General features: G+C 39.5%; 1 protein-coding gene across 3 annotated transcripts in view; it reads right to left on the reverse strand.

Annotated features, from left to right (window-relative positions):
* The window catches only part of TASP1 (taspase 1), a 326,252-nt gene that overhangs the window by 33,022 nt on the left and 265,379 nt on the right, over positions 1-27,851 (reverse strand). For all 3 annotated transcript variants that reach the window (XM_056121835.1, XM_056121834.1, XR_008793468.1), the window contains exon 13: positions 3,577-3,650. In XM_056121835.1, coding sequence (XP_055977810.1) covers positions 3,577-3,650 — 74 coding nt within the window. Of the gene's footprint in view, positions 1-3,576; positions 3,651-27,851 lie in introns of those variants that run through there.

Genomic DNA, 27,851 nt, shown 5'->3' on the forward strand with positions numbered 1-27,851 from the left:
AACCGAACTAAAAAAAATCCAATTTGATTCAATAAAAATGAATCTCTCGAACTTATGCTACAGAAGGGAATTAGAAAATAAATAATATAATTATAAGAACATACTTTCAGAAACAAAAAAGAAACTTGTAAGAAAAAAATATCTTTAGCCAAAGTACATGTGAATTCTGCTTACAACGATAATTATTATCCATTGTTTTCTAAGTAGTGTGACTTTGGGGGACTTTTAATTCAAGACTTTAACTTGGGTTAAACACAGCCAGACTACATGAAATTTTCAGATGGTCAGCTAGCTTTAGTTTCTAGTTTGGTAACAAGCAGGAAGAAGGAAATATTTGAATTTTTTTAAATTTAGAAGTTTCTTAATTAAGAAAAAAATTAGTTTTAAATTTCTTAATTATTTTTAAGAAATTAAATTCTTTTCTTAATCACTTTTGCTATATGGTGTTCAGTTTTATTTGAAAAGATGTTTTAAAAACCAGTCATCATGCTGGATGGATATGTCACTAACTCAACTCTTTCACAGAAGTAAGTAAACCATGAAAATAGATCAAAGACTTACTCTTTAATAAAGACAACAAATTTTGTCATAGGCCTTTTACTTTTTTAAGCATAACTTCTCATCTCTGACCATTGCCTTACTTGCAATACAATAAAATTCAAGACTTCATGACTGAAGAGATGGGGTTTTTTTTTTAGATCAATAGAATTCAGAAGCCAAAGCATTAGTATTTGAGGCTCTCTTTCTTTCTTTCTTTCTTTCTTTCTTTCTTTCTTTCTTTCTTTCTTTCTTTCTTTCTTAAAGCATTTGTAGCTACAAGCTCAAAGGAGAAAGAAAGAGAGAGGGATTAACTCTGCAAGGAAGGTCAAAAACATAATTTACAAGTGTGGCAAGTGGAGCAGCTGTATCAGTTGGCCCAATCAAGACTACCAGCTGGAGAATTTACCAAGAATATGAAAACCATGTCCACCAGATGTCAAGTAACACAATTGGAGGCAAATTTCTGGGCTCAATGCAGGACTTTCTATGCTGCTTATGACCCTTATTTCATGTTTAATAGCATGGTATCTTCCACAGGCTACCAGCAGGGATAACAAGAACATTTCCACAAAATGGTTTTAATAACAAGACCTTACTCCACCAGATTGACTTAGATACTAAAGTCCACCTCACAGAAATTCTTTTGTTAAAAAGAAATTGTAGCTCACAGTCAATATGTAAGAGGTGAGAGAAATTTAGTGGCTTCAAGCCATTCTTGTGCAAGAATGGCTTCTTATGGCTTATCAGGCTTATTTTATGAGTGAGAACCATTTGCCTTTGGAAATAATGCTCTAAAAATAATTATTTGAACAATCATTCTCCATTTATTATTTAAAAATTTTCTATTTAATACAGTAACCACTGGCCACATGCAGCTGTTTAAATTTAAACTAAGAAGACAAATAAAATTCTTTCATCAGGCCTACTAGTCATAATTTAAGAGTTCAACATGTAGCTGGTGTTATCCTACTGGACAACAGAACACGAACAAATAAAAAACATTTCCATCATCACAAAAAATTCTATTAGTCTTGCTCTAAATCCTTAACTCACCACTTTAGCACTGTCCTCCAATTGTTCATCTATTTGCTCGAGCGGGCACCAGTAACGTATCCATTTTGAGACTTGTTACTGTTTTTTGGCATATTGTATACATCACAGGGAGCTTGCCAGGCTCTGCCGTGTGGGTGGGATACTCTGGGTAGCTTGCCGGGCTCTCCGGGACGGGTGGAGGAATCGAATCCAGGTAGGTCGCATGCAAGGCAAACGCCCTACCTGCTGTGTTATCGCTCCACTCCTAACACACCACTAAAATGGATAATTATAATTCTCTTCTCTTTAAGAAAAACTCTAAAAGATAGCATGCTTTATGCATTCTCTTTTAAGTCTACCAATACAGTATGAATACAGTGTTAGGTGAGAGTGAGACAAACGGGAGAGGGATGCAGTAATATTTTCATGAATGCAAACTACTTCTTGTCTGATTAAGTAGTTATTCTTCTTGTTCCCATTCACTACACTCACAGGAGTCCCAAGATGCTACTAATTTTCCAGATAACACAGATCAGCCTAGAAAGATGTTAAGTGATAAATAGCAATAAACTACTCTTGCTCACAGGTATTCTTAATTGGTTAAAGATTCAATCCATATCAGACAGCTTATATCAGAAGTTGCCTTACTTCTATTTCCCAGTGTGTAACACCCACCAACTGGCCCCCTGGCGCCGTGTAATCCCATCAACGGCCAAGACTCAGAGACTATAAAAACCAGCTCCCGGAACCACGCGGCCGCGATCGCGGCTGTGCGACATCTTATTATGACACCTTATTATCTCATTCCTACTTTGGACAAACTGGCAGGCTACCTAATGTAGCCTGCCCACACAGCAGAGTCTGGCAAACTCTCCGTGGCGTACCCAATATGCCAAATACCAGTAAAAATGATGGGTCTCATTCTCCTAAAGAGCCTTAAATATAATCTCAGGGCTAGGATGAAGGAGATGTTACTGGGGCCTGCTCGAGGCAATCGACGATTAACAGGATGATTTGTGATTGTGTGTGTGAAAATAAATCATCTCCTTCAAAAAAGAGGCTGGCTGTCCAACTTCACTGCTTTGCAATGGAGGTGCTTTAATACCAAGTAAACAACATATTCCACAGCTATTTAAAAATTTTATGAACAAAAAGAACATGAGGCCAGTAAAAAATAAAATCCAGAAACTACGTTCCTTATTTCTCAGCTCAACCACTGAAAGCCCAGGGAAGTCAGGCAGCTCAGGAGGAGCTGTGCTGATGCCTATGTGATTTCTGTGACTCACGTAGGGATGCTTGTCACATCCAGACACTGCTCATGAGGACTCCATGCTGAACACGTCAAGCCATCCTTACTACCTTACTAGCATGCTGGTCACCCCTCCCCCCTCGGTGCAGGATGCAGTCCAGGCATTCAGTATTATTGCCCTTGTTTTCCCTTTTTAATTTGGACACTTTTTTTTTCTTTCTTTCTTTTTTTTTTTTTGCTTTTTGGGTCACACCCAGCAATGCTCAGGGATTACTCCTGGCTTTGCACTCAGGAATACTCCTGGCTTGGGGAACCATATGGGATGCTGGGGATTGAACCCAGGTCGGCTGTGTGCAAGGCAAATGCCCTACCCGCTGTACTATGGCTCCACCCTACTATTTGGACACTTTTGCAAAGTCACCCAGACTTGTCAGCCCATGAACTTCTTCCCATGTTCTTTTCCCAACTTCCAGTTTCCTTTCCAATTATTCACAATAGAAAAAAAATGGAACAAGATGAAAAACAAAATAAAAGGTTTCCCCCCTTCCTCGAGTCCTCCCCTACTCTATCATCAAAACAAACAAAAGAAATCTGTTTTTCTTTGAGATCATTAACTGTTCTTAATTAGAGTCTCATAAAGATCATTGAGTTACTGCCTGTGAGGCTAAAAATATTCATTCTTGTTAACCTGGACAGTCTGAGTCTCGTGTGATAGCTGCAAAGTTTTCAGGTTCTACTCCAGTCTTCCCGCTTACCTTGGCCTTCCCGTCCTGGGCTGACATATATCCAACACACATGCTCTCTGTTGTATGGCTCCAGAGAAATTCCACTGCAGTGGAAGAGAACACAAATAGGTGCATTCAGATCACAGATGGAAAATAAATCTTTGCTTTTTTAGTAGAACAGTTAAAGATAGCTTTATATTTTACAGACTCCGTTCCCTATTTTCCATTTGCTCCTTCATAAATGTCAAGATGATTTAGTACTCAAAACTGTGTAATGCCATTTACTGTGTAATGAAAAATGTATTTTTCTTGTCAAAACTTATGATTATTACATATAAAGTGAATGCTCTTCTACTTGAAACTTTGTAACATTAAACTCAGACATGTATGCACATATGCTAATGCACATAGAACACAATGATTTAGTAAATGCAATATTCCATAACTTAAGTTTCCTTTATAAAACACACACATACCTTGGTTTCTTAGCACTGTTATTTGTAAAAAGGAAATAGAATGTCTTGGAGAAATGTCTATCCTAGGGCTAGGACTCACACAAAAATATAAAATATACCTGTAATACCTTATCATACCAGAAAGTAAGGAAGTACTCAAAGCATGATGAAAATGTATCCAAAAGACCCAGAGATCAGACTGAAGAGAGTCCCTTCAGGTTAACTCTGTGCCAGTCTAAGCAGAAAATTTAAAAAACGATTGTAGTGAACTACTACTAGTGAACAAAATAAGAATTGATGAGTCTGCACTAATCAAAGGAAGGAATAAACAGGGAACAAGAGAAAGCTGTGCCCTGCAGCACAAAGCCAATCAACAAATATAGAAGAAACCGGAAACCAGTACAGTGGGAAAAACACAGGGGGTGAAAATTTGAAAATGGAACAAATTATTTATATAGTATCAACTCATTTGAGTAAGGTAGGGCCTGTTATATTTTTTAACACTGAACTTATACTTTAATAAGAAATCTGTGGAAAAGTAAAGTTCACTATTACTTTATTACTATTACCTTACCCAAAAGATTGAAACAAACATTCCCAAATAAGGGCTTAATCAACACGATATTCAAGAGAACCCCCAATACTCAGACTCCCATTTAAGAGACACTGAGGGCAACATCCTGGTAGGGAGTCTGCAACCAGCAGCAGACAGATGCACTACAATAACTGATGGAATTTTGAACGGGACTATATTAGAAAATAGCATTGCATCAGCATTAAATTTTTATCATTTTAACTATAGCTTTACTACCATTATTGGAAGGCTGCCTTGGTCCCTAAAAAAATTTAAATGTATTAGGCATAAAGGTGCCTGATTTTGCCATTCTGTTTTTTTTTTCTTTTTTTCTTTTGGGTCATACCCAGTGATGTTCAGGGGTTGCTCCTGGCTCTGCACTCAGGAACTACTCCTGGTGGTGCGTGGGGGACCACATGGGATGCTGGGAATCGAACCTAGGTCAGCTGCGTGCAGGACAAATGTCCTACCTGCTGTGCTATCACTCCAGCCCACCATTCTGTTTTCAAATAGCTCAAGGAGGCAGTGTATACTGTGTGTGTATAAAGAGGAGGAGATGAGGAGGGAGTGCCAATGGAAAAGCAAGTGAAGGAAAATATAAAACAAGTGTATCTGAGTTAAGAAATCATAGATGTCCCTTACATAATTTTTTCCACTTTTCTTTTCCTCTAGTTTGATGTAACATCTAACTAAAAAGTTACCCTCCCCCAAAATTCATACTCACACAGAGATATACATAAAAAAGGCATTTATAAAAATTTTGATACAATTTCTCTACAAAAAAATTCAAATGTCTCTGATCGTAAATTGCATTGCTCAACACTGAGCCCTCTGGGTCCCAGATCATCTGTCTGTTTATAGCTCTGAACTAATTAAGCCTGAAGACAAGTGTTTGAGTTGAGATACAACTGTGGGATCAATGACCTTAGACTGTGACGGCTTTGCCAGTCACGAGGATAAGAATGAAACAGTGAGGGTGGAAAGCGTGTTCTTCAGATACATGGCTCATTCCCATATCATTTAATTAATTTTCAGACCTGCCAACCTGCTCAACAGACTCTCCGCTAAAGAGTGCAGGAAAATAGCATCACACGATGAAGCAAGTTCTCTTCACCAGATGTTTTTCTTCCCCACACATCTGCTTTGAACTTCAACAATCTTGACATCTAGAGCAAGGTCTGGGACATTCTAAATTGCCTAAGAGAGCAAAGGCATTCAAGTCTTACTCAATTCCCTAGAGTAGTGGCAATGCAATGGTATTATACAGAAAATCAAAGCATTTATAAAATCGCAAGTGCTCCTTATGTCCTTTTAATGTGACAATTGTTCAGAAATTGGCCAGGAAAACATATGGAAATATATCCAATTTAATCACAAAAGTGAATAAAAACATTGTGTTTTATTTTTAAGGAAACAAAATTAGAATTTAAAATTACATTATTTTCTTTGAAAAATACAGAGTACCTGAAGGAAATACATTTTAAATATTTAGGCTTAAATAATTAGGATAAACTGGGTACACTGATTAGACATCATTAAGTTTTTATACTGAGTGATTTTGTGTGTGTGTGAAATAAAACTATTTTTTTAGGAAATAAAAGGAGAGAGTGAAATGTGCTCCAGAGAGAAGATGGGTGTCTCCAGAGTGGAAAAACAGGCAAAGTATATATACCTCCCAAGAAGGGAGGTCCATTTTCCCAGAATAAGGAAATGTGCCCTAGAGTTTAACAGTGTACCACTCAGAGAGGAGATGGGGAAATATGCGCCTATACTGAATGGTTTAAATGAAGTTCTCAATTCAGAATTTATATATTCTAAAGAAAGCAACTCAATATCTACAAAGAAAATTGTCACGCTTCACAAACATAACCAAAAACAACAGCAACATTATATTGATACGTTTTGATACCTACACTTAATCATGTAGTGACTAGGTTAACTTGACAAAATCAGTAATTATTAACAAGCTAAATTATAGAATATATCCTGCTCACACTGCAAAGCCTGGCAAGCTACCCATGACATATTCGATATGCCAAACACAGTAACAAGTCTCACAATGTTATTGGGCTCGCTCGAGCAAATTGATGAACAAGGGAGGACAGTGACAGTGACAGTGATCTGAAAAGCAGTTTTACTTTAAGTATATCTCTTAAGCTTAATGGAACAAGTTATTTTTTATGGGATTTCAACATAGAAGTGGAAGAAATTAAAAACAAGAATCTCATAGACCAATTACTGTCTTTTGTAGCAGAATTCAATGAAGTCTTGATGAGGAAACTGAGGTTCAGAGAAGGGAGGTAATATAACTTTGGTTATTTATCTTATTTTTTATTTTTAATTCTTTGTTTTGTTTTTGAGCCACACCTAGCGGTGCTCAGGGTTTGCTCCTGGCTCTATTCTTGGAGATCACTCCTGGTAGTGTTCAGGGGACCATATGTGATGTCAGGGATAAAACCCATGTCCACTGCTTCATTATCTCATTTTACTAAGCTAATATTTAAGTGAAACTATTTATTATCATCTTAGTAAGTTACTAATTTTAGTAAGTTACTTCAATAAATAACTAGAATTTAAACTGAATTTTTGGATTTCAAAACCTGTGATATTCCACTGTTGTATTATTCTAACACTAAACTTGAAGAGAATGATTTATCATAGCACAGCTGGTAGGGTGTTTGCATTGCACGCAGCTGACCCAGGTTTGATTCCTCCGCCCAGAGCCTCTTGCAGACCCTGGCAAGCTACTGAGCGTATCTTGCCTGCATGGCAGAGCCTGGCAAGCTCCCATGGTGTATTTGATATGCCAAAAACAGTAACAAGTCTCACAATGAAGATGTTACTGGTGCCCGCTCCAGCAAATCGATGAACAACGGGAGGACAGTGCTACAGATAATGCTACATTTATAGGACTGAATTTCTTAACAATTCTAACGGGCCACAAAATTGCAAACACAAACACAACTCTTACCCTCAAAATATAAAGAAACATTAATTCAAAAAGATATATTCTCACCTACATTCATTACAGCACTAAAAACAATAGCCCCACATATGGAAACATCTCAAATGCCCAAGGACAGATTAATGGATAAAGAAGTGTGGTAGACTTCTTTATACACACCCACAAACACACACAAACATACAAAGACACACACACACACATACACACACTACTATGCAACTACAAGAAAAGACTGATTTGTTTGGTTGGTTTTTGGGCTATACCCAGCAGTGCTCAGGGGTTACTCCTGACTGAACTCAGAAATCTAAGTTGGAATATACTATATAGGACACTGTAGATGGAACCTCAATGGACTGCACGTAAGGCAAATGCACTATCTCTCTGGTCCGGCCAAAAAGATTAAATCATGCAGTTTACAGCAAATTGTTAAGTAAAATGAGTCAGAGGGAGGACAACTTTTTTTAAATGATGTCATTCATCTGTGGTATATAGGGTAACAAAACAAGGGAACAGACAGTATTAATAATGACACACTCTTGTTCTTATTGCAGAACAATTATCAAGTGATGGGAGGGGTAGTTTGGAAGAAGCAGATTAGAGTGGTATAAGAACAGCCAAAAAGGTCTTGGGCACTTTGGGAATGGTGATGAGATGCAGTCACTATTGTAACCATGTTACCTAAACTATTAGAAACACGCACACACAAACATGCTAAATAAAAAAAAATTTAATTGTTTTTTAAGACCCCAGGAGCTGTAGAGATGGTACAGGGATTAAGGCAAACACCTTGTATTTGGCTGATCCCTGTTCCATCTCCAGCGTAACATGTTTCCTGAGCACAGCCAAATACTTGCCTGAGCATTGGCCCTTGCATTGAGCTGCTGGCCTGGTTTACTGAAAATCATCAAAAGCAAGGGCTCCCCGGGCTTCCTGAATACCACTTGGAAGCCACCCCTCAAAAAAAGCTGCAGCCATAAATGACATGATAGACACATTTTGGTTACATTATTTACAGCATTTTCTTTTGACCTGAAAGAACAAACACTGAGATGATTTAAAAAACAGAAATGTTTATAATTTACAGCATGAGAAATGCGATAACTCTGCAATATATAAAGATCTACACAATTCAAATAGAAAATGGAAAAAAGAGAAAGCAAAAAGGACATGATCAAAAACAATATGCATGGCTCTAAAATACACACAAAAAATGTTCTACATTTCTCATACTAAAAGAAATGCACATTAAAACCACAATAGCTATAGAACTAAAGCTCAGGCTCAACGATATTGAAAGACGAGATCTAAACTCCAACCACCAAACTTTGAAACATTGACATGTACCTTTCAAGGGATGTGTGTGTGTATATGTGTGCACACATACGTGTGTGTGTGTGGGGGGGGGAACACCGAGGAGGTGAGAGGAAGGGGGTTGTAAGCAGAGCATGGGAATACTGGTGGAGGGAAGTTGACACTGGTGATAGGATTGATGTTGAAATATTGTATGCCTAAGATTCATCTATCAATAATGTGGTAAATCAAGGTCCTTTAAGTAAAAAAGATAAACTATTTAAAAATATTCCAAGGAACAATATCTATCAGTAATCAGATTCAATAAAAAGTTACAAACAATTCATGTTAGCTGGCAAAAGAGAAAAGGGTCCTCTCATACAATATGAAAAGAGTAAGGCCCTGGGGCTGGAGCAATAGTTACTGGGTAGGAGTTTGCTTTGCATGAAGCCGACTCTGGTTCAATACCCGGCATCCCATATGGTTCCCTGAGTAGTGCCAGGAGTGATTCCCGAGTGCAGAGTCAGGACTAACCCCTGAGCATCGCTAGGTGTGACCCAAAAGGCAAAAATAAATAAATAAATAAATAAATAAATGTGAGTAAGGTCCTCTGAAAAATATTTTTGCAGTCTTTAGTACTGTTCTATAAGGTTGTCATGAATATTGAATAGCAAATAGAGATCACCATTGCTCCTAAGGGACATAAAATACAGGGCTACTTTTCTTTGAACTTCTGGTCACAACACTTTCAATCAATAAGCAACAGTATTTTATGCATAATTCTGAATAGTAAGGTAAAGGTAAAGGCCCTCCCTTTGATGGTCGATTTGCTGGAACGGGCCCAGTAACGTCTCCATTGGAGACTTTGTTGTTACTGTGTTTGGCATATCGAATACTCTCGGTAGCTTGCCGGGCTCTCTGAGAGGGGCGGAGGAATCGAACTCGGGTCGGCCATGTTGGCCGTGTGTAAGGCGAATGCCCTACTGCTATGCTATCGCTCCAGCCCATTCTGAATAGTAATGTTTTAATTAATGTACATTCCTTATTAAAAGCATTATTTCCATAAAGCATTATTTCTTTTAACAAGGGAACACTACCAGAGAAAAGTTCATAAGATTTGATCCTTGACCATCTGTCATGAATCTCTTTGGTTGTAATCCTCGCAACAATCCTCTAAAAAATCTTCTTTATTGGGTGCCATCTTAGGAATCTACAGATTTGGCTATATTTCTAGCTTTCCCTTAGTTTCACTGTGCATCACAGATGACATATTAGAGGTTTCTAGTAATGTCACAGGGATTTAGTTCATTTCCTATTTCTTTTCCTGGATGTCCAGAACTATCAATTAACTCTAATTTTTTTCTGAATGAAATTATGCAGGCACATTTTCTCTTTTCCTGGATGTCCAGAACTATCGATTAACTCTAATTTTTTTCTGAATGAAATTATGCAGGCACATTTTCTCCACATGGCACATTGAAATACCAGACAGCACCTCAGCACTATGATTGGAAGTTATATTAAACAGCAAAGTAATCAACAAGAAGCACAAATGTGAATAATGTGGCACTCATGTAACTCCAAAGGATTCATAACTGAAGCAGGAAGACAGCTGCCTTATTTAGTTCATCTAGAAATACACTTCAGGTGATTCTAAATTTTTAAATTACTCTGTGCTTACCCAGGAATGACTGTGAACATCTGAGAGCAGTTACTTATTTTTTTTAGATTACAAATAAATTTCATCAAGCAAGAAAACAGAAACAGAATCCACAGATGAGGACTGAATGTAATCGTCAATATGACATACCTTTGGACCTGTCAATTCTATTTCATGGTATTTATTCTACAGATATGATTCTGTGTATGACATAATGTCTTTAAAAAGATATTTACTGAGATCATTTTATAATTAAAAAATACAAACAACAACAACAACAAAATAGGAACAGTTTGTCTACTGCAAAACAATGAACTCTATTCAATGGGTCTGGAATTAAAAACAAAGAAGAGAGCCAGGAAAATATCTCAGAGGATTAGAGCATGTGTTTTGCATGCTGGAGGTGCAGGTTCAGTTCCTGGCACCACAAGGACCCCCTGAACAACATGCAAGGCAGCCTGTAAGCAGGCATAATCCAAAAACCAAACAACTAGAAAAGGCCAACCTGGGCTTATACATGGGTGATGTATAATCAGCAACACTAAGTATTTTTCAATTTTTTTTAACCATATAACACACATCCACATACAAAAGAGCAAAAATTTTATCATTTATTCTGTCTTTTTTTTTTTTTTTGCTTTTTGTATCACACCCGGCGATGCACAGGGGTTACTTCTGGCTCTGCACTCAGGAATTACTCCTGGTGGTGCTCAGGGGACCATATGGGATGCTGGGAATGGAACCCAGGTCAGCTGTGTGCAAGGCAAACACCCTACCTGTTGTGCTATCGCTCCAGGCCCTATTATATAGTCTTATTTATTTATTTATTTATTTTGCTTTTCGGGTCACACCTGGTGATGCTCAGGGGTTACTCCTGGCTTTGCATTCAGGAATCCCTACTGGCAGTGCTCAGGGGACCATACAGGATGCTGGGAATCGAACCTGGGTCGGCGGCTTGCAAGGCAAATGCCCTACCTGCTGTACTATGACTCCAGCCCCCCTATCATTTATTCTTAACAAATAAAATGTAATGAAATCATGCCCTTTTACTCCATCACATTATTTTCTTGGATTCTTTATATTCTCTAATACATTAAAAAGATTCTGCTTGTGACTCAGTGAATTGACTTCAAACCTCATTAATGTTATATGCTACAGTTTGAAAACACATTAATATGCAAGATGTACAGTTTTTCTAAAAACAAGTCATAGCAAAAAATGATATATAAATATGGCGCTATTACTTTTGTGAAAGAAAATGAAAGGAGACCATGAATAAACCTGTCTGCAAGTACATGGTATCTTTCTGGAATCAGCAACAGCAGTTGTTATTCTGCAGGCTTACGAAGGGCACTTAATGTAAAACATTTTCTTTACCAGATATTCTTTCTATACATTATAAATTTGGCCCTGTTTCATATATTTTCTACTTTTTAAGTGCCCTTTGGAATCTCAATGGCTTTGTTAGCCTAAATTATCGATGAAGAATTATTTTTGTTTAGATTATGACATTTTGAACTAATGAAATCTGATCTACTATAATGAAATATACCATATATTTTCACTGTCTTTCATGAGACTGTTTAATTGAAGTGATCAAATGTTCCCAAACTGTTCCATGTCAATTACCTACCTAAAAATCAATATTTATGAAAGGGCATGAATAAATGCATACTTAAATTTATACTGGGTACAAATATTTGTGGTAAAATTTTATTTGTACAAAGAGCAACTTTAGCACTGTCTGTAGCACTGTCCTCCCATTGTTCATCGAGTTGCTCAAGCGGGCACCAGTAACATCTCCATTGTGAGACCTGTTGTTACTGTTTCTGGAATATCGAACACGTCATGGGTAGCTTGCCAGGCTTTGCCGTGCGGGCAAGATAGTCTTGGCAGCTTGCTGGGCTCTCCGAGAGGGACAGAGGAATCGAACCCGGGTAGGCTGCATACAAGGCAAACGCCTTACCCACTGTGCTATCACTCCAGCAACACAACACAATATTAAAAATTCATACTTATTAGAAGTCAAAATTCTAGAACCAGCTTTTTTTTTTACCTAATAGAAGATATTTTTCTCAAGGATAGTTTATTCCACAAAAGAAAATAGCCTTTGAAACATTTTAAGTCCTTATTTATAATTAAAACCCACTAAAGATAATACAAGATTTACTCAAATATAATATCTAAAGAAATAATAAAACTTCAGCAAAAGAGTAGCGTTACTTAACATCAGTGATATTGATAAGCCTAGAATTTATTTCATAATTTCAGGAACTGTATCAATAACTGTTTCCTACAATAAAAATTAAAGTTTAAACAGTATTTTAAAAATTATTCCATTCAAGGTAAAAGAGTGCCCTAAGGTGTGATATCTGAGTCTGTGAAAGCACAGTCTACAGAGAAGCTCCTGGTCCCTCACTAATGACCACATTCCTTGGGTCATAGCCATTCACTATTTAAAAATCAATTACTGATTTGAAAAATTTCTGTTTTCTTTTAGAAAATTAAAGTCGAGGGGGTTGTGAAGAAACTGAGAAAAGGATTCCCTCAGAAAATTTCAAGAACACCGAAAACAAATTCCTGAATGCTTTAATGTGTGAAAGATGGACACAGGGACCCAGCAGAATTCTTCCCCGCCTAAGGACTTCATAACAATGCAACACACAAATGTGAAATGAAATACAGTCAGCGGCTGATCCTATTCTAGTGCCAGAGCCTGGGTTACCTGGGGGTGATCTACCCATGGCTCCTTGAGAGTGACAGGTTAATGGCACTATAAAGACATTCAGAGCAGACAGATACACAATCTTTGAGTCCAATCTTCCGGAAAGTCTATATTTAAAGCTTCCCTGCAGGTAAAAATGTCCTGGAGTGTTTCAGGTTTAGTATCCCTCATTATATGAGGCAGACTCAACAACTGTGCAAAGCTCTTATCTCTCGTAACATGCAAATCCCCATGCTCACTAGTTCAATGTTAGAGCTTCAAGCTATTTTTTTTTTAATTTTTATTAGTGAAACACCATGAGATACAGTTGTAGACTTATACCCATCCCTCCACCAGTGCCCATTCTCCATCATCACCAATCCCAATATCCCTCCCACCCCTCAACCTCCCATCCCACACTGCCTCTGTGGTAGGGCATTCCCTTTTGTTCTCTCTCTCCTTTTGGGTGCTTGGTACCCCTTGAGATTCCTCCAGGACACTTTCTTTTTCAATGTGATTGATGCTATCCTGTTTAAATCAAGTCAAAGTGTCCGTAACATGTTGCAAACTACTTTTTTTTTTTATCCAAAGGGATTCTCTTTTCTGACCAAAAAGGAACCCTTCTGCACCCCCAGCCCGTTTTTCTTTAATGTTGTTCCTCAATTGTCTTTAACAACACCCAGCTGCACTGGCTCCCACACCCATTTAAAACCTCTCTGCCTGGCTTCACATCCCAGACTTTCTTACAAGGAAAACAGATCTCTAAAATCAGAACCGTCCAAAGCTGGGCAGTTGCCAAGTCAGCTGCCACTCCTTAGCCTTAGGTCAAATGGTTTACCCTAGGACATTCTGCACAGTGTTTAAGTTATTCCTTATTAAATAAGGATAATTTATTTTTAAAATGGGAAGAATGAAGAACCATAAATAGAACCGTCTCCTCTTATCTTGAAATTCCACCCCCACCTCAAACTGTTTAGTTCTTTATAATCCAGTGGGGGTTTCATAAGAGGATGCTTTTACTGTTCTGCCATGAAATTCTTAAGATTCATTCATATAATGCATATCCCATTATGGCCATGAAGTAGCTCTGAGTTGGCTGGCTTCCCTGAAAAACTTTCACCACTGAAATGTCTTGGGAGCAATGGGACTAGAGTTCAATAGAACCCTAGTTATATGTAGCCAAGAAAATAATTATTCTCTCCTACCAAAACTCACTCCAATTTGTTCAAAGCTAGAGAAGGATGCTGACTGAAGAGGAAGACAGAGGATGTGGTTCAGTTAGTAATACAAGCCCTGAAGGACATTTCAGTTCTCTTTCTGTTTTATCATTTTATTGTATTAGAAACTGCCGGAAACTGGCTGGGGTTTGGCAGTTCTCTGCCGAACAGAAAAGCATTCAGTAAAACAAGTTTTATTGAAACATGATTTCATTCATTCAGCAAATATTTTTTTAGGATTTATTTCATGCTAGGGTGATCTCTATTACCCTTCAGGCAGATGAAAATTGCCTGTAAAATATGTTAAAATGTTTCCTGAGAGTTTTGGAGCGACAATAATCAGAATTACATAATCATGACAATTCTAGTCATAAATACAAGCTTTTTTTTTTTCTGGCCTCCCAAGTGGTGCCGCAGGGGGCCCTGGAGCCATTCCTGACACTGCATGGCCAGCCAAGGTAGTGATTCACTGTGCGGCTGGAGAATGCTGTGCTCCTTGGGCAAGGATGTAACTGCTCAGAGTGTGAGATACTATTTGGGACTGTGGTGCTAGGGTTTATCTGGCTCACCCCAGAAATGCTAAATATCCCCATACATGTGGTGTGGGGATTTAACCAAGGCAAGACTGCCTGACCAACCCTCTACTAGCTCCCTAACTTAAAATATATTTTATTTATTTCAAATGGAAATCTGTATTGCCCCCCTGTAACATACCACATAGTTAAAATATAGCTAGAGCTATGCTTCTTATGATAGAGAAGAAAATTAAGAAAGAATCTATTTATAATCTTTGACTGTGGATTAGTGATATTTAAGGGAAAAACATTTCTGTCATAAAGATTAGAACCACTTGTAATCAACAATTCTGTGTTTTAAAAATGCAGAAATATGTATCTTGGAGCACGAGTTCAACACATTGATTAATGCAACTTTGTTGTTCAAGAAACAAATCAGACTAAACTGATTAATGTTTCATCATTAATCAATTAACAACTTTGTTGCTCAAAGGACTAGATATTCCTTTTGCCTTATTCATGTTATATCCAAGACTGCTTCCTTTGCTTCCTTTCACCTAATCCTTAAAGCAAAAAACAAAATGCCATCAGGACTATAGTGTAGATGCAACAATCCTAAATCACTGCTGTTCACTATCCCACTAACAACGCAGAATCTTCTGTCCCCGTGCCTAGCTGTACTCACTGGAACCCGTTGGAGGGGGCAGGTTGAGTTTCCCTCTCCGCCCCGAGCAGAGCCCCGGAAGCTGAAGACCTCTTTAATCCAGCAACAGCCATGCTAAGACCACTCTCACATGTTCAGATGATCCTCACACAGGAACCAGCAGAGGAACCCAGGTATGCGGGACCTGGGGCTGAGATCTCCAAGCCTGCTTGGGATTGGGACTGGGCCTCCTCTACCCAGATCCCCCATCTTCCAGTAGATAGGTGTTATACCCACCAACTGCCTCTGACATTGTGTAATCCCATCAACAGCCAAGACCAGAGACTATAAAACCAAGATCCCAGAAGCGTGCGGCCACATTTGCGGCTGTGCAACCTTTATTGTCTAGTTCTTGTTCTCGGAAAACCGGGCAGGCGACAGAGAGTATCCTGCCTGCACAGCAGAGTCTAGCAAGCTCCCCATGGTGTATTCAATATGCCAAAACCCAGTAACAATGATGGGTCTCATCCCCCTGACCCTAAAAGAGCCTCCAATGTGGCACTTGATAAAATCTCAGGGCTAGGACAAATGGAGACTTTAGTGGCACCTGCTCGAGGAAATCAATGAACAATGGGATGACAGTGATACAGTGATTCCACTAAAGAAATAAGCTCCAAATCATGACACTGAAACCCTTTATGAACAAACTTAAAACATTTTAAGAGCAGTATTAACATTAGACAACTTCCATATGAACCAGAGGAAAATATCCTACCACCAGCCTAGTAGTGAGTTTGCCTTCTGTTTGAGGATTATTTTTAGGAAGTGAGCCCAGCAGAATGCCTCATCACAAGTGCTCATGGTGACACATGTCAAGAAATAGAAATAAATGATACTGCTGGGATCCAAAGAATGGGGGAACTTTGAAGTGCATATGTTTATACATGGCTTGCCAATATTTCTTAATACTAGTAAAACCAAAAGACCATTTTGAATTTTAACTTACAGTACTTAACTTACCTATTAATATTTTAATGGTCTCAGAAAGCACCGATTCTTTAATTTTTAAAAATTTTTAAGTGATTGCATGTTTTGGTAACAGTATCAAGACTATTTAACAAAGAACTTAGCCTGTGTCAAGACTATTTAACAAAGAACTTAGCCTGCTCTTAGAAGAAAGGGAGTGGATACTGGAAGAAGGGGTAATTCCATCACATTTAAGATCTAATTAGCAACCTAAGAGCAGTTTGATTGAATAAAGATAAGTCTAAAGTGACTAATTTAAAAAAAATTCATTATCCTTTCAAGCAATCATATAAGAAACTAAAAATTCTTGCTGAAAAAAATTACATTATATGCCATTTTTTATGGAGTTTAGATCAGGGCACATGGAGGCTTTAAAGATTTGGGTAATGAGCAATTTTTTATGTATAATAGTGGCAGGTCCAAAAAAACATAGAGAACCCATGGAATAGGAAAAATTATTTACCCAAAACCCATCAGACAGGGGTTAATATCCAGGATATACCAGACATTAGGAGAACTGTACAAGAAAAAACCTCCAACCCAACCAAAAAATGGGGAGAAAAATGAACAGAAACAATGCCACTTCTGGGAATATATCCTGAGGGTGCAAAAAGGCACAGTAGAAATGACATCTGCATCTGTATGTTCACTGCAGCGCTGTTCACAATAGCCAGAATCTGGAAACGACTCAAGTGCCCCAGAACAGACAACTGGTTAAAGAAAATTTGGTACATCTACACAATGGAATTCTATGCAGCTGTTAGGAAAGTTGAGGTCATGAAATTTTCTTATAAGTGGATAGAAATGGAGAGTATCATGCTAAATGAAATGAACCAGAAAGAGAGGGACAGACATAGAATATGTGCACTCCTTTGTGGACTATAAAATAATATGAAACTAACACCCAAGGACTGTAGAGGCAAGGGCCAGTAAGACTGCGACACAATTGGAAGCCTGCCTCAAGAGCTGAAGGAGAAGGCAGCTGGGATAGAGAAGGGATCACTAAGTCAATGATGGTTGGAGGGATCGCTTGGGATGGGAGATGTACTAAAAGTAGACAAAAGACCAAGCATGATAGCCTCTCAGTATCTGTATTGCAAACCATAATGCCCAAAAGTAGAGAGAGAGTAAGAGGGAAATTTTCTGTCAGAGAGACAGGGGGAAGGTGTGATGGGGTGGGGGTGGGGGGTTACTGGGACATTGGTGGTGGAGAATGTGCACTGGTGGAGGGATGGGTTTTGATCATTATATGACTGAAACTCCAACATGAAAGCTTTGTAACTGTATTTCACAGTAATTAAATTTTAAAAAAAGAAAATAAAAATCGTGGAAGGTACACAGATGCTCATTTCATAATTACAATTTTACTGCATTCTTATTTTTCAATGCAAAATATTTTATAATAAGCATTTTTAAATGGAGAAAAAGGGGTGCCTAACAATTGGAGGTACTCTCATGCACAAAACATAATTAAGAGCATCATGAATATATATATTCCTTGATCACAAAGAACCTGAGTTATCCTGAGTACAGTGAAGGCAACTTAATGAGAAAATAACAATTATCCATGAATGCTCATCAGATGAGCAGGCTTTGAATAAACTGTGGGCCTCAGTGCTACTTACCATGAAGTAAGTAGTTCCAACATAGGCTTAAGTACAAAGGCTTGAGACCAAACAGTCTTTTGTACTCCTAAGCGCTTCGTGCTTCCCTTCTGAATGACTTAAGGTTTCCCTCAAATATATGGAGTCTGTTTCTCATTGATCCCCCTTGTTCACTGCTTCCTCATATTGTGAGGCAGGAATCCTGTGTTTGACAAGGCCAAAGTGAGGGCAAGCTATATGAGAAGATATGTACCCAAAATGTGAGGCTGACTGCTTATGGCTCAAATTTGCATATATACTAATCGCCTGTTTGAAACCACAAGCTTAAAATGGAAAAGATTTCATTTGTTTTTACTGAAAGACTTGATGTACCTTTGCTTACAAAGTTACAATCACAATAAAGCACTTCTGTAGAGGCCCTGAAAGCAAAAGCCATTATACCTTAGCAGGTAAAAATAACATTTTTCCCTCTAAAAGCAGAGAGAACATTAATTCCTTTGAGCTGTTTCATTCCAGAGACAACCATTTGCTTTATGTGAAAGTAGTGATTTGCAAGCTGGGTTTTACAGGCATCTCATGCTCTGGAGGAAGGGGAAATAAAGGGATGGGAGTTACAGACTCATTCACAGCCAAACTGTTCTTTTATTTCTGTTATTTACTTATTTATTTTTGGTTAGCTCAGGAATCACTGCTGGTAGTGCACAGGGTATATGTTGCCAAGAACAAAACCCAGGTCAGAAGGTCAGAAGTGCACACGGCGAGTATCTAATTGGTTGTACTATTTCTCTGGTCCACATGCTATTTTCTGTGACCCATTTAAACTGTGTTCAGGTGGCCTTACTCCTGGGCACTTGCCATTATCCAATATTTCCAACCCATATTGTTGCTTTTTTAAAGAGCATTTAGGAATATTCTGAAAAGGTGGTCACATTCTTCTAAACTTTCTGCTAAAGAATCAGTGGGGAAGTTCCACTTAGTACCTAATGCATTTTCACATTAATTACTGGGAACCCCCACTGGAGAGTGGGTATAAAGTTGGATATGACAGAGTCCTTGTCCTCAGCTGATTCACAATCTGGTGGGTGGGAGGATTTTCAGAGGCAGTGGAATCATCTAATAACTAGACAGATATTTCAATCCTCCACGTCAAATACCTGTGATTGGGTTCAGAAAAAAAAATAGGCTAGGACATGTTAACTTAGAGTTTTTAAGGATGGACTTAGTAGTAGCGCAGTTCCTTATAGACAAAACCTGGCACTGCCCAACATGTTAAGTGTTATCCTAAAAGCACAACAAAATGCAATCTCTTAGATCTGTAGAGCAGGTAAGGATCTTGCTTTGCATGCAACCAACAAAGATTTAATCCCTGGCATTCCATATGGTCCTCCAAGCACTTCCAGGAGTAATTCCTGAGTGCAATGACAGGAGTAAGTATTACTGATTTTACCCCCCAAACAAAATCAAAACAAAAACAAAATCCAACAAAACAAAAACCCAAAGTGTGCATCTCCAACTGACCACAGTCAAGGATGTGCAAGCATTGCAACAGAGTATGTGAACCCTCCCATCTGCCACCAACAAACAAAGCTGTGTTCCCAAGTCATCACCACAACAAAAAGGCAGGGCAGAGAAGGGATGGGGGGGGGGGGGAATTTAAAAACATTAAGAAGACTCAGAGACTATAAAAACCAGCTCCCAGAAGAGAACAGTGCAGTCTCCTGCCCCCCCCCCCCCCCCCCCCGCGCCTGACTGTCCTCGCCGCCGGGGCCCCTTGGAGGGGAGCGGGTTGAGCTTTCCTCCCTGCCCCGACCAGAGCTCCGGCAGCCAAAGACCTCCAGGACCAGCCACCACTATGCTGAGACCACTCTCCACACACATGAAGGTACTGGCAGAGGGACAAAGTCACACGGGTTCCGGGGCCGAGATCTCCAAGCCTACTCGGATTTGGGCCGAGCATCCTCCACCCAGATCCTCCAAATTCCAGTAGGTGGGGGTCACACCCACCAACTGGCCCCCTGGCGCCGTGTAATCCCATCAGCGGCCAAGACATCTTATTATGACATCTTATTATCTCATTCCTACTTTGGACAAACTGACAGGCTACCGAATGTAGCCTGCCCACACAGTAGAGTCTGGCAAACTCCCTGTGGCGTACCCAATATGCCAAATACCAGTAACAATGATGGGTCTCATTCTCCTAAAGAGCCTTGAATATAATCTCAGGGCTAGGATGAAGGAGACGTTACTGGGGCCTGCTCAAGGCAATCGAAGATTAAGAAGTGCTGGATTACAGGCAGACACTTAAGTGCAAGTCTAGAAGGTGTCACAGTGAAAGTTATAAGATTGTCAATGGCATCTTGCAAGAAAGGGCATTAGGAAGTAACAAATCACCTAGAGAAAGGGATCCCAGAAGATTCCAAAAAGATCCCTATCTGATCTGTGTCATAAAGAAAGAATTTATTGGCCCAGGGCATTCCAAGAGCAGGTTAACAACATGTGAAAGTTATTGAGAAAAAAAACACGATCCTTTGGAAGAAAACCAAGCAACGTGGAGTGCTGAGAAAAAGTTGAGGTGGATGAATGGAAGAGAAGGACTAGTGAGAAGCCACACTGAGACTATGTGCTGAGATCTGATGGAGGAGGGCACCTCCCAGCAAGTGAAGTAGACCCCAACTGATTTCTAGGAAATGACTGAGGGGAGCAGCAGAGAGAGTAAGTGTGAGGGAGAGGAGAGGAAGGGGGGCTGAGAGGGGGGGGAGAGAGAAAGGGAGGGGAAGGGAAAAGGAGAGGGAGAAAGAGAAAGGAAGAAAGGGGGAGAGAAAAGGGGGAGGGGGAGGGAGAGGGAGAGGGAGAGAGAGAGAGTATGCTCTCACTGAAAAATTGAAAGTGGGGATCAGTCACAGTCATTTTTCTTTTGACCACAAACTGTATCATGTTTGACCAGCCTGGAGCCTTTCAAGCAGAATTTGGGGCTTTTCTGACATGACCCCATCATTAGCTTTTGGGTGCTTTCTTGCTTTTCCAAGTATAACAAAGTATGCTAGCTACTTCTTGTACTTTCGCTGCCTCAAACTAGAATCAGCCATTTTCATAAGTTTTTAGCTGTGACAGTGCATTAAAAATCCAAGTTCTGAATGCTAAAAATGATGAATGACACCGGGCTCTAGAAACATTATAACGTAAAATTATAGGGTTTTTCTTAATTTTGATTGTGTGTGTGTGTGTGTGTGTGTATATATATATATGTATATATATATATGTATATATATATATATATATATATATATATATATATATATATGCCTCCCTGGCTTCTGGAAGGACATCCCAGGTTTTTGCCAGTCGGGTTTTCCCATAGTGCTGCTTTAGTGCTGGTCTCCCCAGAGTGAGTGACCTGACAAGGAGGAATAATAATGCCTTTTGTGAGCGAAACTCTGAAGTCATACAGTATCACTCTATCATTCCTAACCATCAAGAGAGTCTCAAGCAGAGAGAAGACATGCTCTACATTAGTATTTCTCAACCCTTCCCCTCTTGCTACCTCATTTCCTTCCTGTGGGCACTGAGTCCTATTGGTTGGTCTCATTCCATACCTTCTCTTCCCCACCCACTCCCACCCCCATTTAGGCTCTGGAATATCCTGGGGACCCATAGATGCCCACAGTTGAGAAATACCACCCGATACCTTCACAATTTATGGACAAAAAAACACCACAAAGTCACACAAGAGACTTCAAGAGCTCCTCCATATCAGAAATTCTCTAGTCTAACCACGAATCAGTAACCCAAGGGCAGGCACTGATATGCTTATAATCAAGTCAACATCCCATGCTGAAATGAACCTACCAGAAGTCTTGAAACTGAAATATTTGGTTCGAATCTCAGTAACGTTATTCCAGAAAATCTGTCAAGTGGTAACAGGATTTGACTGAAATGACATTTGTTGTATAATGAAAACACTGGCTTTTCACACAAGAGTGGACCTAGAAAAGGCTGGTGTTTTAAACTGTGTTGACTATCACTTGGGGGAAGAAAATATATACCAGATTAGTCTGTGTCTAATTTGAGCTTTTTTTTTTCAGCTGTAAGACTTTGGAACATTCCTGATTATTAGGTTTTACTAAATATCAAAGAGCTATGAGTTTATTAAGTGATACTCATGAGATTATTACAAAAGCATGAGAAGTCATGGTTCAAACATGAATTAAATTATGTTGTAGTCTATTTGGAGTAGCCAATAGAGCATTTGATACATTTGGGCTTGATATTTATTACAAAGCTTCCCTTCTTATGAGTCTATTTTCCACTAATAAGATCTGTAGTAGGTAATAGTGACAAAACCATAGTAATTGCTACTGTTTAAAATTAATCTCTAATAAAAGCATATAAGGGAAATGAGATCCATTTATTACCCGATGGACGGTTCCACAATGAAATAGACCACATCATATTCAATCGGCGGTTTTGCCTAACCGATGTTGCTGTTGTCCCAAAATTCCAAACGGGATCAGACCACCGTCTTCTTCGTGCAAAATTCTACCTCACAGAACGAGGAGAAAAGAATGCAAGGTTTAAGAAGAAGACTCCCAGAACAACCACCAACTGGGAACTCTTTGGCTCTGTTGCAGCAACATGGGAAGATGCCGTCATTGACAACATTGATGAGGAATACGATCGAATGATTCAGCACCTCCATGATTGTGCAAGGAATGCCAAGAGAGAGATAACCACAAAAAACCGTCTTTCTTCGAACACTCTTGAACTTATTCGCCAACGTGGCGTGGCACGTGCCTCAGGCAACCACAAGCAAACGTCCGAACTGGCAAAACAGTGCAGAAAAGCCATCAAGGATGACCTCAAAAACAGGAGAGCAGCAGTACTGGTAGATGCAGCAGAAGCTGGGAAAAACATTCGTAATGCCCGCCTGTCCTTCACCAACTACAAAACCAAGATGACTGCCCTCCGACATCATGATGGATCTATCACATCTTCCAGAAGGGCAATGGAGAAGATTATTCATGAATTCTACTCAGATCTCTTTAATAGCCACATCCACTTGCCCACATACCACATACCACATGATGGATATGTCGTTCCCAATGTTCTCCCTTCCGAAATCCAACATGCCATCTCGTCGGTAAAGAAACAAAAAGCACCTGGCCCAGACAAGATCAGACCTGAACACCTGAAGAACTTACCATCAGTACTCATCAATACATTAGCTCGACTCTTCACACGCTACCTGTCTGAATGCAAGGTTCCATCCCAATGGAAAACCAGCAAGACTGTACTACTATACAAGAAAGGAGACATCCACGACATTGGCAACTATCGCCCAATCTGCCTATTGTCTGTCATCTACAAACTATTCACTCGAGTCATCCTGAATAGGATTAGCAGAACACTAGATGAAGGACAACCATGTGAACAAGCTGGATTCCGAAAAGGATTCAGTACCATCGACCATATCCACACAATAACCAAGCTCATTGAGGTATCTCGGGAGTTCAAGATGCCGCTCTGTCTAACGTTCATTGATTTAAAGAAGGCCTTTGATTCTGTTGAGACGGAAGCGGTCATGGAAGCCCTAGCCAATCAGGGCGTACAAACTCAATACATCAGGATCCTTCGTGAGCTCTATTGCGGATTCACTACCAAGATCTCACCATTCTACAAAGAAGTAATCATCCATATCAAGAGAGGGGTTCGGCAGGGTGATACCATTTCACCAAAACTCTTCAGTGCCACCCTCGAGAACATCATGCGACGACTAGAATGGGAAAACATGGGAGTGAAGATAGATGGTCGGCAACTACACCACCTCCGCTTTGCTGATGACATCGTTCTAATAACACCAAACATCAGCCAAGCGGCACAAATGCTTGCGGACTTTGACCGTGAGTGTGGAAAGGTTGGACTACAGCTGAATCTTACAAAGACAATGTTTATGAGAAACAGCCTTGTTCCTGACGCTCCATTCGCTCTCAACGGAACCACCATCTCCGAATGCAACAGTTATATATACTTAGGTCGAGAAATCAACATGATGAATGACCTGGCACCTGAGTTACGCAGGAGGAAGAGAGCGGCTTGGAATGCCTTCAAGAGCATTGAAGAAATAACTAAAAGGACAAAGAACCTCCAACTACGAGCACATCTCTTTGATTTCACTATTCTTCCTGCATTAACATATGCCTCAGAGACCTGGACCCTACGAAAACAGGATGAGAACACTATTCGGGTCTCTCAAAGAGGAATCGAAAGAACTATGCTTGGAATATCACGATTCACTCAAATGAGAGATAGAATCCGGAGTTCTGATCTTCGTCAACGCTCAAGAATCAGAGACGCTGTCTCATTTGCCAAGACATCAAAAATCAGATGGGCTGGACATGTAATGAGGTTTACAGACAACCGCTGGACTAGAGCCATTACTGATTGGATTCCACGAGACATCAAAAGATCACGTGGACGCCCACCTATAAGATGGTCAGACTTCTTCGTCAAGACCCTAAATGATCGGTTTGAGGCTCTACATGTTCCTAAAACGAACAGATACCATTGGGCTACGCTAGCACGCAACCGGGATGAATGGAGACGTTACTGGCACCCGCTCGAATAAATCGATGAATAACGGGGATTAAGTGATTAAGTGATTAAGTGAAAAGCATATAAGACAAATATAATTACAGGAAAGAATGCAAATGTCAGTTACCATGATAATAACTCTAAGAACCTGTTTTAGTGCTAGTGGGTGAAGTCGCAACTCTGATGAAGAGAAAAGGAAAAGAATATGAAGACTTCCTTAAACTTTCACAGTTAAAGGGATGAGAAAAGGTTGGCAGAAATTATGAAAATAGGATGCATCCAGAAATAATGGTTAAACTTGGAAGAAATGTAAAATATTTTTAGGAGCTGCAGCAATAGTACAGTAGGTAGGACACTTGCCTTTTATACAGCCAATCCTGGCTCAATTCCTGGCACCCCATTTGGTCCCCTGGGTATCATCAAGAGTGATCCCTGAGCACAAAGCTAGGAGTAAGCCCCGAATACCACCAAGTGTGGCCCAAAAAACAAAAATAAATAAACAAAATTTTAAGTGAGAGTAAATTTCCAAATAAATTTAGGAGCAAAAGGAGGGCTAGTAAAGGAGAATAATCTGAGCTATCTTCTTTATTTCCTTCTAAGTAGTCACACATTATTAATCAAGAAATAGACATTCTACAGAGCAAAGGTATTTTTTTCCCCTTTTTCTGATACTATCCTTTATGTTCACTGGATTTCAGTAGCTATATTTTACAAATATAAATCTTTCTAGTTCTGTTCAACAAACCAGATTTTACTTATTTCATAAATTAACAAATTGCCTTTTTTATTCTTGAGAGAAAGATTAGGATCAGTTTACAAAGGCCCTCCCATTGATCGTCGATTTGCTCAAGCGGGCCCAGTAACGTCTCCATTGGAGACTTTGTTGTTACTGTGTCTGGCATATCGAATACTCTCGGTAGCTTGCCGGGCTCTCCGAGAGGGGTGGAGGACTCGAACTCGGGTCGGCCATGTTGGCCGTGTGTAAGGCGAACACCCTACCCGCTGTGCTATTGCTCCAGTTTACAAATAATGGCCTGAAAACTATTGGTATTTAACTATGTAACATATCAAGTAAAACATACACAAAGGAACTACCTCAGCTTCTATGATGCCTACTGTTTGTGTGTGTCTATATATATAGATACATAGAAATATATAGATACAAACAAAGATACACATACAATAGGGAATCCAAAGTAGTTGAGGAATTTCTTTTGTGTATGCACATAGATATACACATATAAGTCATTATATAATGTTAATTATATATAACCATATAGCTATACAATCTTGAATAAGTATTCAGTATAAGAATATTACACAGCAGGTGCATCTTTTGTTGAAACAATGAATGTTATCAAAGTAGAGTGTTAACTAGACTTCATCTGCCTCACAGGCATTGGGAGGATTGGGAGGTGGGGTTTATTGGGGTTCTTGGTGATGAAAAATAAGTACTGGTGAAGGGAAATGTGTTTGATGATTGCATGGCCGAGACTTAAACCTGAAAGCTTTGTAACTTTTCCCACAGTGATTCTATTAAAAAAAAAAAAGAATATTACACAGCAATAGAATTCAATAGACAACTGCTCCAGGGAGAATGAATGAATCTAATAGGCTGAACGCTGATTCAAAGAGGATCTGTTTTACGGATTTCTCTAAACAAAATATGAAACCAAGTAAATCTAATCATCGTGTCCTAAGACAGTACAGTAGTCAACTCTGGAGGCTAGTAAAGAGTGGGACAACTTACAAAGGGGCTTTTGGGGTTATGGTAGCACTGTAGCACTGTCCTCCCATTGTTCACTGATTTGCTCGAGTGGGCCAGTAATGTCTCCATTGTGAGACTTTTTGTTACTGTGTTTGGCATATTGAATATGTCACGGGTAGCTTGCCAGGCTTTGCTGTGTGGGCGAGATACTCTCGGTAACTTGCTGGGCTCTCCGAGAGGGGCGGAGGAATCAAACCCGGCTCGGCCGTGTGCAAGGCAAATGCCCTGCCCCTATGCTATCACTCCAGCCCCAGGAAACACAGAAATACTAAAAAAGAGAAAAAAGATATCTGTGCTACAGTTCCACTGAACAGGCATTTCCGGTTCTATAAATTTCCTCGCATATGCTTAGCCTCCTGGAGGCCATAGGGTATGTGTGAGACCTGATTATAAGTAATCCTGCCCTGGTAATTATATCCGAGGTGACACTGTATCCTTGGATATTCTGTGACAGAACTCTGTAGCAGACCCTAAATACCCTATAATATTTAAATTCCATGCAGTCACCATCTCTGAGCTTACTCCTGGCTCTACAGGGATCACGCGTGGCTGGTTTGAATGCCAGGGATAAAACCTTGGTTGGCTTTGTGCAAGGCACATCTTTCCCTCTGTTATACCTCTCCAAACCCTACAGCCTTTTTTAAGTGAAGGATGAGACACGGAGATTCTCCCTGTAGTACTGGGGTGGGTTTACAGTACTGTTTGGACATTTGTTTTAGTCTCTGGTGCTTTGCATGAATGCTCTCCTTTGTAAAACACAGCTTTTATATACTGCATGGGGTGGGGGAGGGAGGGGTATATTTCACATACCTTAAAATACATTTTTGTTTTGTTTTGGGTTTGGGGTCACACCCTCCTATGCTCAAGGTTTATTTCTGGCTCCAGACGTAGGGATCACTCCTGGTGGTGCTGAGGGACAATATGTGATTCTGGGAATTGAATGGGGTTGACTGCATGCAAGGCAAGCTCCTGTGCTATCTTTTTGGTCCCAACCCTATCTTCAACACCAGATGCCCGTGGTATATCCTGTGGTATATAGTCGTTATGCCAAACTATATAAGTGAAGTCACAAAGTTGCATTCCCAGGAGCATAATATATTTACAGGATGATTTATCAGAACAAGTACTCAATTATAGTTACTTCTAAATTGTCTCAACCCCTAACAGCCAAACTGATTTTTGTTCCTGGATTTTTCTATTTTGGATATTTTATGTAACCGCAGTTATATAATAATGACCCTTATGCATCTGCCATCTTCACTAAGCATGTCTGCAAAGTTCATCCATGTTTTATTA

The sequence above is a fragment of the Sorex fumeus genome, unplaced genomic scaffold, assembly GCF_029834395.1.
Source record: "Sorex fumeus unplaced genomic scaffold, SorFum_2.1 ptg000044l, whole genome shotgun sequence".
NCBI lineage: Eukaryota > Metazoa > Chordata > Mammalia > Eulipotyphla > Soricidae > Sorex > Sorex fumeus.